This window comes from Macaca thibetana, chromosome 17 (assembly GCF_024542745.1).
Source record: "Macaca thibetana thibetana isolate TM-01 chromosome 17, ASM2454274v1, whole genome shotgun sequence".
NCBI lineage: Eukaryota > Metazoa > Chordata > Mammalia > Primates > Cercopithecidae > Macaca > Macaca thibetana.
This window is the reverse complement of record NC_065594.1, coordinates 81,177,717-81,193,654: the sequence shown is the minus strand read 5'-3', so window position 1 is coordinate 81,193,654 and position 15,938 is coordinate 81,177,717. Positions and strand designations below refer to the sequence as shown.

Here is a 15,938-nt window from a genome sequence, read left to right as displayed (position 1 = left end):
TCTTCCATTACCTATTCTAACTTGTTCTTTTAAATGAAGGCTGTTGGTTTCTATACATTAATATCATATTCTGCTACTTTACTAAATGTACTAGATTCTTGTATTAGTCATAATAGTTTTCCCACTAATTCTTTCGATGCTTCCATATCATCATATCATATGCAAATAAAGAAAGATTTGTCTTTTTCTTTCTAATTTTATGCCACAATTGCTTTTACTTACTGAAAGTAAAATAAATGAATTGACTAACACTGTCGGTAAAATTTTAATAGTAATAGAGGTAGTGAACATTTTTGTTTCATTTTGGTTTATCTAGAACACCTCTAGTGTTTCTTCATTAACTAGTTTGAAAAATTGGGGTTTGAAGTATGTGTGCATTATCAGATTAAGTGAATAAACATTAATTTCGCATTTTGAGAGTTGTATCATGACTAGCTTTTTAATTTGTCAAATGATTATTTTTAATTTGTCAAATTACTATTTTTTCCTTAGTGCTTGTAATAGAAGAGATTTTTAAATATTGAGTTATCCTTCCATTCCTATAAAGAAAAATCCCTACTGGGTCAACATACATTTTTATTCTATTTTAATGTGCTGTTTTGTTATATATGTTTTATTTTCCTTGTTTTAAATTTGGTCTAATCTTTGCCAGGTTTTGATATTAGATTTTTCATGTCTATGTAGGTGGTGGGCATGTATGCATGCTATAAAATAGTCTGAGCACTCTTGAATTGTTTTCGCTTTAAAAAGTTTGGTATAAACCACCTGTGAAACCATCTGGTCCTGCTGCTTTATTGTGGGGCTTCCTTTGTGGTATTTCCTATTTCTTCTATGGAAATTAGCTGTTTTATTTTTAGTTTTATTTTATGTTGTTTTGTTTTGTTTTGTTTTTGAGACGGAGTATCGCTCTTGTCGCCCAGGCTGGAGTGCAGTGGCACAATCTCCTCTCACTGCAACCTCCGCCTCCTGGGTTCAAGCTATTCTCCTGCCTCAGCCTCCCAAGTAGTTGGGACTACAGGCACATGCCACTGTGCCAGGCAAATTTTTAGTATTTTTAGTAGAGATGGGGTTTCACCGTGTTGGCCAGGATGGTCTCAATCTCCTGACCTTGAGATCCACCCGCCTCGGCCTCCCAAAGTGCTGGGATTACAGGCGTGAGCCACCGTGCCAAGCCTATGTGTTCATTTTTTAGTAGAGACAAGATCTGGCTCTGTTGCCCAGGCTGGAGTACAGTGGTGCAATCATAGCTCACTGCAACCTCCAACTCTTGGGCTCAAGAGATCCTCCCACCTCATCCTCCCATGTAGCTGGGACTACAGGTGTGTGCCACCATGTGTGGCTGATTTTTAAAACTTTTTTAAAAGAGAGGGTCTTGCTATGTTGCCCAGGCTGGTCTCCAACTCCTAGGCTCAAGCGATCCCCCCACCTTGGCCTCCCAAAGTGCTGGGATTACAGGTGCGAGTCACGGTGCTCAGTCAAAATTGTCTGTTTTGAACTTGCTTGGTCTACTGGGGTCTATTTGGTGAAGTATATTTTCTTAGGAAATTATCCCCTATTTATTTTGTTTAATTATTTGGTAACATAGATTTGTGTAAATAGCTTTTATTTCCTCTGATTAATATTTTCTCCTGATTTTGTATTTTTTTGTTATTTTGATTAGAGTTTTTTGTTGTTAGGTTGGCTAGTAGTATTTTTTGTATGTTTTGTTTCATTTTATTTTACGTTAGCCAATTGGTTTACTCATTTTGTTGATTTTTTTTTTTGAAGAAGAATCAGCTTAATTAATTAATATAACTTAATTAATTTTTGTTTTATATTTAGTAGTTTCCTTGTTTTATTTGGTTTACTTTGCTGGTCTGTTTCTAACTTTTCGAAGGCGTTTGTCTCACATTTTCATTTCTCGGGACTCTTAAATCTGCTGCTTCCTTGCCTTGTGGTTAAAATGTTAACCACAAGGATAATGTTAGCCAGCAGCATAAAATGTTACTGCTGAGAATGTTTTTACATTCTAAGTAACTTGATCTTTTCTCCTGAATATGGAAAGAGACTTTCCCTTTATTGGTAAAGTCAGTAGTGCTATGAGAATGTATGTTATCTTTTTGTTGACAGCTATGGATATATTTTCCTAGGTTCATCATGTGATATTTATTTATTTTATTTCATTATTCTTCAGGATTCCTTTGGTATTCTAATTACACCAGGATCTATGTTTTGGTCTTTGCTTTGTTTTCTTTCCATGTGTTTCTTTCCTGTTTTTATCTTTTCTACATTCTATTTCCCTTGCTTCACTCCCCATGCTGTCCTCTCACTCCTGCGTCCCCTATATTTCACTCCTCTTTCTCAAATGCTTTTTTCATTTCTTTTTCGTCATTTCCCAAACAGTTTTTTTTTTCTTTTTAGTCTCCTATCATTTAGACATCATTTCTGTGCTTTCTTTCTAGTTTTGTTATACTTTTGGAGCTTCTCTTTGTTTAAATTTCTTTTGGTCATGTTGTCATATTCTATTATAGTCTTCATCTGCTTTGAGTGTTTATTTTCTATGTATATGTTTATGTATTATTTTATTTATTTTTTATTATTTTTTAAGGCAGCGCCTCGCTCTGTCGCCCAGACTGGAGTGCAACGGCTTGATCTCGGCTCACTACAACCTCCGCCTCCCGGGTTCAAGCGATTCTCCTGCCTCAGCCTCCTGAGTACCTTAGATTACAGGCACGTGCCACCACACCCAGCTAATTTTTGTATTTTTAGTAGAGACAGAGTTTCACCATGTTGGCCAGGCTGGTCTCAGACTCCTGACCTCAGGTGATCCACCTGCCTTGGCCTCCCAAAGTGCTGGGATTATAGGCATGAGCCACTGTGCTCGGCCTATGTATTATTTCATTCCTCTTAGTCTACAATGTTTTCACAAGGGCCTCATCATGATCCGTCTGTTTGGTTGTTTTTCTCGTTGTTCACATGAAATGGGAGTTTTTCCTGCACATTGGGTAGAGTACCCTCTGCATACTGTCAGTACGAGGGGTCCCTTCACTGTTGTTAACCTGATGGGTAAACATGGAGCCTTTCCGTGTACCGACCATCATGTTCTGAGCTCTGGAATGCTGGCCCAATTATCGAATATTTCTTACCCACTGGCCCCAGTGTCCCTGTTCTACTCAATTTCTCTTCTAAAGATGGGGCTGTGGTCTGGAAAGGAGTTTTTGTTGGGTGTACTTAGGAGTTTCTAATGTTCCATTGCCTCTGATCTTTCTGCAGTTCCTCAGGGACATCGGTAGTCATTTGTTGTTGTTTTATTCCTCTGTTTTACAACTAGTTGACATTTCTACAAATTTTGCCATTTATATTGAGGCTCACCTTCTGAGATATCTGCTCAGCATTCCACAAGTATTTATTAGTGATTTTGGGATTATAGAATTCTACTTGTTTGCGGAAGAGGTGGGCCTCCTCCATGGCTTCAATGAACAGATTTCAAGATGATTCCAACATTGTCTGTATCTTCCACAATGTGGCTAGGCTAGTTTTTATAAGCACTAGGTTTAGATAAGCAGAGGTTCAGAAAACTGGGCCTGTCTCAGGAGGTCATGTTGGGAGAAAGTTGGTCTTGGGAGAATGCTAGCATCTCTTTTATTCAGTTGTAACTGTACTCCCCTGGACGTTGCCCAGCCCTAGCTCACATTCTGTGATTCACTAGAGGGCCGTGAATGGCCCTGTCACTTGTGTGTATATTGGTTATCTGGGCCATGGCAACCTTTGCCCATGCATTGAAAGATCTGAATATTCTGGGTGAAGCATTTTGTGATTGAAATTGCCATATGTTGACTTCTTTAAGGTTCCATTTGAATGAAACAAATGAGTGACATTTTCCTAGAAGAAAATTTTGTTTTTTAAGTTATTACACAAATTAAGACTTGGATTTCACATCACTCAAATGATAGTCGGCACCCTGCTAACTGCCACAGTCTAACGATAAAAAGAACAGAGGCATACTTAATACATAAATTATATACTCATTCCCAAGTGAACAGAGTAGTGAGAGTACATAAATTTTAATAATTTAAATGTTAGAAGTTGAAGCAATAGTTAAAACAGAAAAAAATAATTTAGGATCAAATTGTTTTCAAAATGCTGTAAATTAACCATTTCCAGTATTTTAACATTTTCATCAACATTTGGGTGATGAGCTATTTACTACAACAAAAAATTTTTATTTTCAATCTGTAAGAAATGAAATTTAAAATGAAAATCAAATATGGTTTTTCTGGTTTTCATTCAGAAGTAATTGAATCAAATACAACTGTAATGCAGATTTTAGTAATATTGCACTGTTAACATCTTGAAGTAGTCAGCTCAACTTCATAGCTCAGTAAAACTGATATTTTATGTTTAAATGCTTGCTAATGTTTTAGTTAAATATGAGGTCTGCCTATCCTGAACCAATCTTTAAATGTATCAACTCACTGAATTTTTACCATCATGGCCTGTATTATTGTTAGAGGGTAATAATTATATCAGTAACTACTGTCATTTTCATGATATTAAATCTAAGCCACAGCTTTATCATTTTCATACTGCAGACTTCGTCAAACATGCATGTCATAACAGATACAGCTCAAAGAGTATATTGGCCTTGATATTACGTTCTTATATTCAAAACTTAAGTTTTTAATTAGACTTTATTTTAGCAAAATGTCCTTTGTCACATTAAATGTATGTTGCCAATTTACATTTTATTAGCTTTGCATTTTTGTATTTGTAAATTTGTTTTGCTTTTACACTTACATGAGAAATGTGTACATATTGTAGATATTTAAGTTACATCATAATAAAAATACAACCGTCACATCGAGGCTCTATGATACCTTTTGGAGGACCTCTCTCTTATATTACTCAAGTTTGAGTTACTGTGCTTTCTTCAACTCTATCATAATTTTTTAAACTTTTGTTAAAACACCTGTCTGCTGTAAACCTTATCTTTTTTCATACATTTTTTACCTTGATACATTTGCCAATAGCACTGCAGTTTTCTCTCAATCTTTAGTCTCTTCACCCAGAGTAATTTGCAAATATGTGCTGTATTTTCTCGCTAACATTTAAGCTTGTATTTCTTCATACATAAATGGGAACGTTATGAATATACACGTTCTATTTTAATCTTCAGGTTACACTTTTCATAATAAGTTTTCATCCTGTTTGGAACAGAGTTGTGCAAATATGAAGTGTTTAATATTCACGGATTGCCAACTAAAATATTTCTAAGGAATAGTCAAATTTAGTTATTGAGTGAGCAGTACCTGTTAGCCGTGTGTTCTGGCTGGAAAAGTGTGTGTGAGTTAATGTGTACATATGCTAGTAATTTGGGGAATGCTAACCTGTTATTTTTAAAGGAGTCTTTTCCATGCATAGAACTATGTTAGTCCATAAGAAAACATTTATAGAAGCAGACCAATGTATTTTTGCCCAGCGTCATACACAATTCTTTAAAATTATACCTAGCCAATTTTGGCAATGTTGTGGTATACCTAAGAGTCATACCTAATCATTAAAGTAGTGTTATCCAGTGATACCTAGTTTATAAAATTATGCACAACAAAGCAAACCCTGAAACTTTATTTTTCAATACAAATGTGTCGAAGCTGTGGCTTCCTAGTGTTGCCTACTAATTTTATTGACCTAGTCATTTGCCAAATATATATTAAAATAGGTATAAATATAAAATATTTAAGATATGAAAATGTTTAAAATATTTAAGGTATAAATATAACATAAGAAGGAGTTGTATTCTTAAACCCAAGTACAGTTTCCAAGTTTTCTTTTAATCATCCAGCAACCATTTATTGAACACTTGCAATGAGCTCATCTCTGCCCTTGGGGAAGAGAAACACACAAAACCAAGCAGAGCCCCTGTCCTCAGAGAAAGGTTCACTTTGTGGAACAGACTTAGCACATACAGGCACTCTTCATTTCCAACATCCAGTATATTTCTGCAAACATGCTGGATAGCATATTTTCAGAAAATAGGCACTTCTATTTCGTTAATTTATATGGGAAAACTAATAATCTATTAGGGGAGCTCTGACCGATTTCTCCAAATATCACTACATCACCCTCTAATACCTGTGCAAGTCATATTTCTGCAAAATAAAAAGCATTTAAAACACCCCTTCCCCAATTATTTGCACTAATCAAACCACAGTAGATGTTTTATATGTGCCCAAAAGTAACAGGAATTTTCTGTTATTAAGTAAATTTAAAAAATACATTAAAGTACCATCCACCATATTTTATTGAATTGTTGATATCATCAATTGTAAAAAAAAAAAGCATCACTTCACAGATTCACAGGTCTCTAAGAAATAATAAAGGCTTCTAATTATACTTTGACTGAAAGATGTAAGATTGTAATTGATGCATCAATTAGAAGATGCACCTGGACCCAGAAGTGTGCAACTGTGTTGGAGCAGGGTAGAGTGTGTTTTAGAATTGATGAAATATGGTAAAATGGGCCTGGGTTGGTAAACTCAGTTTTTGGATCTCGTGAAAGGCTAGCCTTCAGGGGAAGGGTAGGAAAGAGGAAGGTAACAATGCACTAGCGTTAATAGTTAAGTAGGTAAACAGTGCTGGTACAAGATTAGACCCAAAAGGCGAACAACAGAGATATACCTGCATTGCACACTATACCTTTGGCAGGATCCATTGGCAACTTTAATGTGTCCATTGGCACACATGCAAATTCATTGTGGTGATTCTTCTAGGTTCATAGTGATTCTGAGGCAAACATTTTTTGCAGATATAAATTGCAAATATTTGTACAGTGAGAGTCTACATAGAGAGGGACCTTTTTTTTTTTTTTAATGAAAGGGCTTTAAAAGTGGTGTGTAAAAGCTACGGGGGAGGCCGGCACAAAAAAGAAAAGGACCAAAACTCTCTGCCTGGGGATATCAGAGAATCTTGAAGAAAGAGGAGTGTGAAACAATGCCCTGAAGGATGAGTAAGGTCTGTGGTAGGGGTGATGGAAGTAAGACAGAAGTAAGGGATCTCACGGGGAAAGAAAAGGAATATGTTGAGACACAAAGGTGTGGAACAGTGAGGTACATGCCGAGCTCAAAGTAGTCAGAAGTGGCAGATGGGCTCTGCATAGGAGGCAGCTGGAGAGGAGTTTGGGAAGCCAGACCTGGCAGCATCATGGAGGGCCCAGCAGGCTCTGCAAGGAGTTCTGACTTCGTTCTGTGGTCAGTAAAGATGGTTGGAGGATTTTCATCTGAGAGTAGCAGAATCTGATTTGTGTTTAAATGGTTCACTCTGGAGGTAACATGCTGGATGCACAGCTGGGGAGAGAAACTGAAGCAGAAAGTCCTTCCGGCAAGAAATGTCTTTAACAATTTTTGTTGGAGGAATGCGTTTGTTTTAAGTGTTTTCCATCTTTTGTAATATTCCCCAAGCCTGAAGGTGCCTGCCAATCAATTCCCACTCCTCAGCAACTTTCTTCTAATTGCCTCCCTAATTCCTCTTCCTAGAAGCGTTCTCACTCACCAAATCCCTAGAGGTGAAAAGAAACTATTCAGATGATACATGTCTGTGCTGATGCAGAGCACTTCATGTACGGCAGACTGTGAATTCTTTAGACCATTCTCAGTTGTCTATTTCACATCTGGCAATAGATACAAGTAAAAGTAGCATGCATCCTTTAAGCACTGTTGAAGTAATATAAAATAATGCTGAGACATAGTGACAGATGGGCCCTGGAAACTTGGGACAATAAATCCTGTGCTCATGAAACTACCAGTGCATATCATTTTGTCACTGCAAAATATATCCCTATAAATGTGTTTCCTTTTCCTGCTTGTTAAATACTTGCATGATATGTTGTTACTTTCTTATACCTTGTCATTGATTGGCAGTCTTCAAGTGTTTACCTTTATAAAAATCGACATACACAGCTCTTGAAACACTCATCTCCTCAGCTAACAGAGTGCTGATTTTTGCCCGTAGCTCAAGCACTCTCTGCCCTCCATTTCTTGTTGATGGAACAAACAAATTAAAACATTTTTTTCATATTTAAGGTATTAAAATATCTTGAGTACCACTGGTCATTCATATATGTTAACTTCTGGTTGCATATTTTAGAAGCGGGTTGCAAATATTATAACTTGAGCCTTAATACAGTAGAATTTTAAAGGATCTGGCCATGCTTATAAATGGAATCAAAGCAACTTTGACTGCTATGGCTAGGGCTTCTGACGATAATTTGATAAATATGCCAGATACAAAACATAATCTAAGGTTGTATTTCAAAGTGTCAGATTTCAAGGTCTGTATTCTACTTATTTAAAAGTATTATAAACTTATTGTGCCTTAGCGATTATTGATAATGATTAATATGATAGTAATTTTAATTCCTACCAATTCAATTGCATTTACAATTTCATGGTAATGTATAAAATATGTAAACTGTAACCATATTTGCGTGGCATGTTTAGTTCTGCTTATGCAAACTATGCTCATCCAGGAAGTATCCATAAGTCATCTCATGATTTCCTCTGTAATCTTTCATGGTTACAAAGGAGTCAGAAAGGAATAATTTCTTTTTAGAAGCAATACAAATAATTTCAGTAAATAGATGGATGGATGGATGGATGCATTAAGAAATATTAATTGACATCTTGCTGTGTACATTGTAATCTACAGAGGCTTTTTATCTAAGACATGGTTCATGTGACTATCTATCATTCATTTAATATCTGCTGTATGTCACCCACTGTACTGGGTGCTGGAAACACAACCTTAACTTATCCTACTTAAAGTCTCAGGGTGTTATTCATCTTCAGAACATGCTCAGACATTTACCATGAGGGGTAGACTTCTTTTTTTTTCTAATATAACTCCAGAGAATACGTTCAGAGAAGATTTAAGTAGGAAACTCAAACTTCGCCATCAGATCCAATAAGTTGGAGAGACCGAATATAAATTCATGAAACAACCAGTATGGATTGCAGCGGCGTATTCTGCGAATAACACAAGATGCACATTATTTATATACACAAACTGAGTTGTCAGTTGTTGCATAATGCCTGAGTTAAGGTGATCAGAGGAGGCTGTAGTCAGATCACTCTGGAAGAAAAGGTTGGCACAGACTTTGCAGAATTTTTCAGGAAGATGGACAGCATGAAAAACAATGAACATTAACCAGCCAAAGATGCTTTACAAATGGAAAAATGCTGAGTGTTGCTGTCCTTTGTATCTTGGGTCATGATAACTTTGCTTATAAAAGGCGTTTATGAATATTGAATGACTTGTGGAAACATGAGCCAAAAGATAATACATGAAACTTATGCCCAGAGGATTATTTCCATATTTTACTGGGAAAATAAAAAGAGGCCAATTCTGATTGACCACTGCATACCATCTAGCGTGTGCTGAGCTTGTTGGTGACACGTGAATGCCACTAAATGTTTCTGAAAAGTCCAAGGCAGAAAACATTCCAAACAAAACAATTAAATTACTTTCTATGGAAAAGAAAGTTTTCTAAATTACATAGAATTTTTGCTAAGCCAGTTTTTATAAACGAGGTCGTTTGAAATTAAAATATTTGTATGTTTCTAATTTCTGATCACCACTGGTGCTTCTAAAATGATTTAAAATAATCCATTATTTTATATAGCTTGAAACGTAGTGTGGGCCGGTTTTACAACATTAATTTCCTTAGCAAACAAATCAGAAGCAAAAATTTGGTCACATCTGTTATTGATAGCTTTTCATTCTGAATTGGTGAGGCCCCAATTTTTAAATTTAAATTTATTTTTGCCAAATGGAGAAGTGATTCTTGTTAAAGCTAAAATATCCAACTTAAAAAAAAGTTGAAAAGCTATTTTTTAAAATTTAACATGTAAATGTTGGTCCAGAAACATATCAGAATACATTGTGAAAAGCATGTCTGTCCTCCACCTTTGGCTCCTGACCACTCACTTGCCCGCCCACTGCCCACAACACAAAGGGAATAGCATCGTTTATCCTCATTTGTTAACATTGTAAATGAACCTCAATATAATGGTGAGCTCTCATTCTATGTTCCACTGAGTTTAATTCATTTCTAAAGCAAATTATGAGCAATTGAAAGGAGGGTAGTTATAATGCTACTACATATAACATTGTCAATGACAAACATGAAATAAAATAGTAATACTGTTCTATTTAATACTTTTGAAAAAGTACCACATAAATTCATCCTATTTGGGTGCCCATGTACTCAGCAATCTATAATTACTCTTTTCCTGCCTAATATTTACTCATGAATTGCTCCAATTTTAACATAGTTCTCTGCTGAGTCCCATAAAATTTCAGTCTTCATTTTTGGAATTCTTTGCATTTTTTAAAACAAGTCACAACTATACCTAGTTCTTAAAATAAAGATGAAGTGGTAATTTTCTTTTTCCTTTTCCCTAACACACAAGTAAAAAACATTTGTTAATTTAATAAAAGTACACTTGAAAATAGACACTTTTATTTTTCTTCATGACACTTGTCAACATATAACATAATGAATATTTTATTTCATTCAGAATGTAAATTGCGTAAAGACAGACGTGTTTGCTTTGTTCACCTTTGTATCCCTAGTTCTTGAACACTGCCTAGATTAAAGGGATGCTTATGAGCTGAGGGAAGGAAGGAAGAAAGGAAAGAAGGGAGGGAGGGAGGGAGGGGGTCGGGGAGAAAGAAAGGAAAGACGGAAGGAAGGAAGGAAGGAAAGGAAAGGAAGGAAGGAAGGAAGGAAAGAAGGCAGGAAGGCAGGAAGGAAGGCAGGCAATGCACAACTTACATAATTCATATTCTATTATCTTCTTGGGTGTTAATCAAAGGCTCAGATAAAAGTCAAATTTATATTGGCTATATTATCTGTATTTCAATTATAACTAATTTACATTTTCAATTAATTGTGCAATATATGAGGCAAGTATGATGCTTATAGTCAAAGATGTTTGTGAGATCTTTAACACAACTATTAAAAAACACAACTATAAAAAAAGTTGAAGATGACTATAAAAACACCTTAAATTATTTGTTGTATATTTAACCTCTGTGATGTGTTTACGTGTAGCACATCAACACCAGGAGCACCAGTAGCGTCTTCATATGATGATAGTCACACAGTTTAATAGGGCCATTGTCCTTCTTGTCACCCAGAGCCAAGCTTCAGAATTTGCTTTCATATCTCTTTTGTGAGTCTTCCCAAACCCAGGAGTTACCAAGTTTGGTTGATTATCTTGCTATTGAAAACATTATTTATCCATTCATTTGGGAGTTAACATTAGTTTCTCTAAACTCCCCATAGAATTAATCTTACCATCTTTCCCACTATGTTTATAACTTTAAGTTATTTTACCTTATATATTAGCTGGATATGTTCACATATGTTTTTTTCTACAAGATTGTTGTTCTTTTGGTTGTTGCTGGTGGTGCTGATGGTGGTGTGTGTGTGTGTTAGCTAGACATTATATATCCTCTAAAGTAAAACAGGCACTTATTCAATGTTCATTAAGTTGAGTTTATACTTCATTTTTCGGTCAGAAAACTTCCATTAAGTGTTTTATCATAGTGTTAGTGTTGCATACACCATAAATTATTTCCAGAAACCTCTCAAGGAGATATTTGGATACCTATTTGTTACTAAAGGTGGAAGCTTATGTCAATATCCTGCAACATGTTTTATCATTTGATTTGAAATCTTGACATTTTATTTCTATTTTTATTTCCCTAGCAGGTTTAATCAGAGGAGGTAATGATATATGTGACTGAATTCAGAATTGGGTTACATGGATGACTACAGAATTAATGACTTAATGGGGTAGTCCTAAAAAAGCAAAGACTTTTCTATTTAAAGTTTCTAATTTTTGACCTCATGAAGTTTTCTGTTTTATTATTCCAAAGGCATTTTTTAAAAATTCCCGTGTTATTAAAACATACATTCTAATGTCAGAACAGATTCTCTATTCAAAAATGAAAGTGGTACATCTTTATCTTTCTTTTGCATATACAATCCCAATTAAAATTAAAGTCAATATATATTTTCCCTGCAAATTAAGACAAGTTTCTTCTTCACTTTTTTTGGTTAGTCTTGGATTCTATTTTTATTGCACTGTGGTCCAAGAGAATGATTGTTTTGATTTCAGTTCTTTTGCATTTTCTGAGAGGTGTTTTATGTCTGATTAAGTGTTGATTTTAGAATATGTGCTATGTGACAATGAGAAAAAATGTATATATATATGTGTGTGTGTATATATCCACATATATACAGTGGAAAGTTCTGTAGATGTCTATCAGGTTCATTTGATCTTTGGGGGTTTTTGCCTTAATGATCTAATACCGTCAGGTGTTGAAATCTCCCATTATTATTGTGCAGAACTGTAAGTCTCTTTGAATATCTCTAAGAACTTGCTTTATAAATTTGGATATTCCTGTGTAAAGTGCATATATATTTAGGATAGTTAGGTCTTTTTATTATTATTATACTTTAAGTTTTGGGGTACATTTGCAGAACGTGCAGTTTTGTGACATAGTGATACACATGCCATGTAGCATGTATACCTAGGTATATATATGTATACCTATGTCCTATTACATAGGACAAATAATGTTTTCAGCATACATACAAATACACATGGTGGTTTGCTGCACCCATCAACCCGTCATCTACATTAGGTGTTTCTCCTAATGCTGTCCCTCCCCTAGCCCCCCACCCCCTGACAGGTCCCAGTGTGTGATGTTCCCCTCCCTGTATCCATATGTTCTCATTGTTCAACTCGCACTTATGAGTGAGAACATGTGGTGTTCGATTTTCTTTTCCTTTGTTAGTTTGCTGAGAATGATGGTTTCCAGCTTCATCCATGTCCCTTCAAGAAACACGAACTCATCCTTTTTTATGGCTGCGCAGTATTCCATAGTGTATATGTACCACATTTTCTTTATCCAGTCTGTGATTGATGGGCATTTGGATTGGTTCCAACTTTTTGCTATTGTGAATAGTGCTGCAACAAACATATGTGTGTATGTGTCTTTATAGTAGAATGATTTATAATCCTTTGGGTAATTACCCAGTAATGGAATTGCTAGGTCAAATGGTATTTCTGGTTCTAGATCCTTGAGGAATCGCCACACTGTCTTTCACAATGGTTGAACTAATTTACACTCCACCAACAGTGTAAAAGTGTTCCTATTTCTCCACATCCTCTCCAGCATCTGTTGTTTCCTTACTTTTTAATGATCGCCATTAAACTGGGGTGAGATGGTATCTTATTGTGGTTTTGATTTGCATTTTTCTAATGACCAGTGATAATGACCTTTTTTTCTTCTTCACTTTTTAATCAGCTTGAAGTGAATGCCTTGTTAATTTTCCTACTAATGGTGCTAAACCTAACAGTTTTAACGACCTTCCTGTTGACCACAGTGTGCTCTTGGTTCTTGTAGGCAGGGAGCTGGCTTAGGACCTACATAGCATATTTGGAAGAATGGCTTCTGGTTCTTTAAGTGTTAGAATTTGTGTGGCTGAGAGAAAAAAATGTGATATTTTCCCTTTGCGTGAATTAAGTATTTTACCTGCAAAGTTCTGCAGATGCTTGTCTTTTATAAAATATTTTTCTTATAAGTAATGCTACTTAAAATGCTAAACTTATTCCTTGTGAAAGTCTGTTCTATTATGATACACAAATTGTAGATAGCTTTTATTGAATTAACATTTGACATTTTCCTCCACAGATTTTTCTTTAAAATATTTGCTCTCCCTAATAATGCCATGTAAAATTTATTTTTAGGGGGATAGTTCCTACGTGAAAGATCGCTGGTGTGTTTTTGATGGATTTATGGTCTTTTGCCTTTGGGTTTCTTTGGTGCTACAGGTAATTAAATATTTTTTTAATTACAAGGGGGTGTTCTCCCAAATGGGAATTATTTTGTATTAGAAGTCTAAATAGAAATATTACAAAATATATATCAAATGTGATTGTGTAACTGCCTACAGCATTATGTTTATTTTTCTTTTAACTGATGTGATTAATCTGTTTACTGTGACATATTTGAAATTTGAAAAATTAATTTTAATGGATACATAATACTTGTATGTATTTATGGGGAACTGAGTGATATTTGATGTATTCAAGGTGTAATGATCAAATCTGCATAATTAGCATTTATATCACCTCAAACATTTTATTGTTAGAAAAGTCAATAGCTATAATATCTTAATTATTGTCAGTTACATTTGTGAATTATTTCTCAATCAGAAATGAAAATCAATACTATAGAAAATTGTTAACTATTAATCAGATATATATATTCCCTGAAATGAAGGAAACAATGTGGAGTCTTATTTCTGTATTTGTAAATAAAAAATAGAACTTAAAAATTTAAAGTCTAGTCTTCTCATATTTTGATGGGTATTAGCCAACATAAAATGCTATATTGCAAATATTAAATGCTTTATTATAAGAGATGGGGAACATACATTAAGAAGGCTTACAGGAGAGATTTGATTGGAAAATAAGTAGAATTAATTTCCGTGCATTCATTCAGACATGATTTTGCCTTTTAATTCAACTAAAGTTACTATATTCTTTTGATTTTATTTGATCTGTTTTGATTTGATTGTGGTAAGAATGCCTAACATAAGATCTACTGTTTTAACGAATTTTAATTGCACAATAAGTTATTGTTAACTATAGGTACAATGTTGTACAGGTCTCTAGAGTTTATTCATCTATTCTTTATTTAAAAATTCAGAATTCAAAACTTCACAGCCCGTTCTGCCAACTCATCATAGTGTTTGTTGATAAGCTTTCCTTTCTTATTTTTATAAAGTTCACCTCTCCCACAATTTAATTTCATCACTCATATATTTTTTAATCAGCTTTCTCAGGTTGAATCGTTTCTCATATTAATATGTCCTTTTCCATTTAATAACTATTGTGTGATTGACAAACATTTCTAATTATTATTTTGCCTCTGTTAGTAAATAGTGTTTCATAATTTTAACCCTTTCTCTATTACTTTATTTTCTAGATATTCAAAAGCCTCCACCAAAGAACATTATTAATGAAAAAGACAGCATACTTATTTTATATTCTAAGTTGGCACTTCTTGTAATTAAAAACTGTCTTAATGAATGAGACAGGAAATGAACAAGATTAATGATGTTCTCATTAGTTTATGTATTTGTTTCTGTTAAGATAGCTATAGATTCAAAATATACTCAAAAGAAAGTGGATTTTGGTGGAAAATAATGTAGGGCTAAATTCAGAATAGAGATGCACCTACTTATGCTGCTAACATCTGTATATTCCATGAGTATGAGCAATGCTAGGGGAAAATCCAACCTCATTTACCCATCTTTTAATTTGTAGGTGTTTGAAATTGCTGATATAGTTGATCAGATGTCACCTTGGGGCATGTTGCGGATTCCACGGCCACTGATTATGATCCGAGCATTCCGAATTTATTTCCGATTTGAACTGCCAAGGACCAGAATTACAAATATTTTAAAGTGAGTGCTACTTTACAATAAGTTAAGAGGAAAAGTTTATGAAGTTTTTTTGTAAGTTTTATGTACTTTACCTGCTTCTTTTTTTCCCTAGGCGATCAGGAGAACAAATATGGAGTGTTTCCATTTTCCTACTTTTCTTTCTACTTCTTTATGGAATTTTAGGAGTTCAGATGTTTGGAACATTTACTTATCACTGTGTAGTAAATGACACAAAACCGGGGTAAGTTTATCTGTTAATTACATTTTAATCTGGTTGATTAACAAAACTATCTCTGTAATTTTCATGAGAATAACCTCTGTGTCAGATTTTTCAAACAGTGGTTATGTCCTCTTTGTCCTGTGTCTCTGCTTCCTCAGTATTGTTTTGTCCAATTTTTATTTTATTTTATTTTATTTTTGAGATGGAGTCTCGCTC

At 34.6% G+C, this 15,938-nt stretch overlaps 1 protein-coding gene across 4 annotated transcripts in view; it reads left to right on the top strand.

Moving 5' to 3' along the window:
* NALCN (sodium leak channel, non-selective) overlaps nt 1-15,938 on the top strand; it is a 358,280-nt gene that overhangs the window by 23,388 nt on the left and 318,954 nt on the right. For 3 of the 4 annotated variants that reach the window (XM_050766657.1, XM_050766654.1, XM_050766655.1), the window contains exons 4-6: nt 13,800-13,883; nt 15,384-15,523; nt 15,615-15,743. In XM_050766657.1, coding sequence (XP_050622614.1) covers nt 13,800-13,883; nt 15,384-15,523; nt 15,615-15,743 — 353 coding nt within the window. The remainder of the gene's footprint in view (nt 1-13,799; nt 13,884-15,383; nt 15,524-15,614; nt 15,744-15,938) is intronic. The other variant, XM_050766656.1, reaches the window with a different exon arrangement.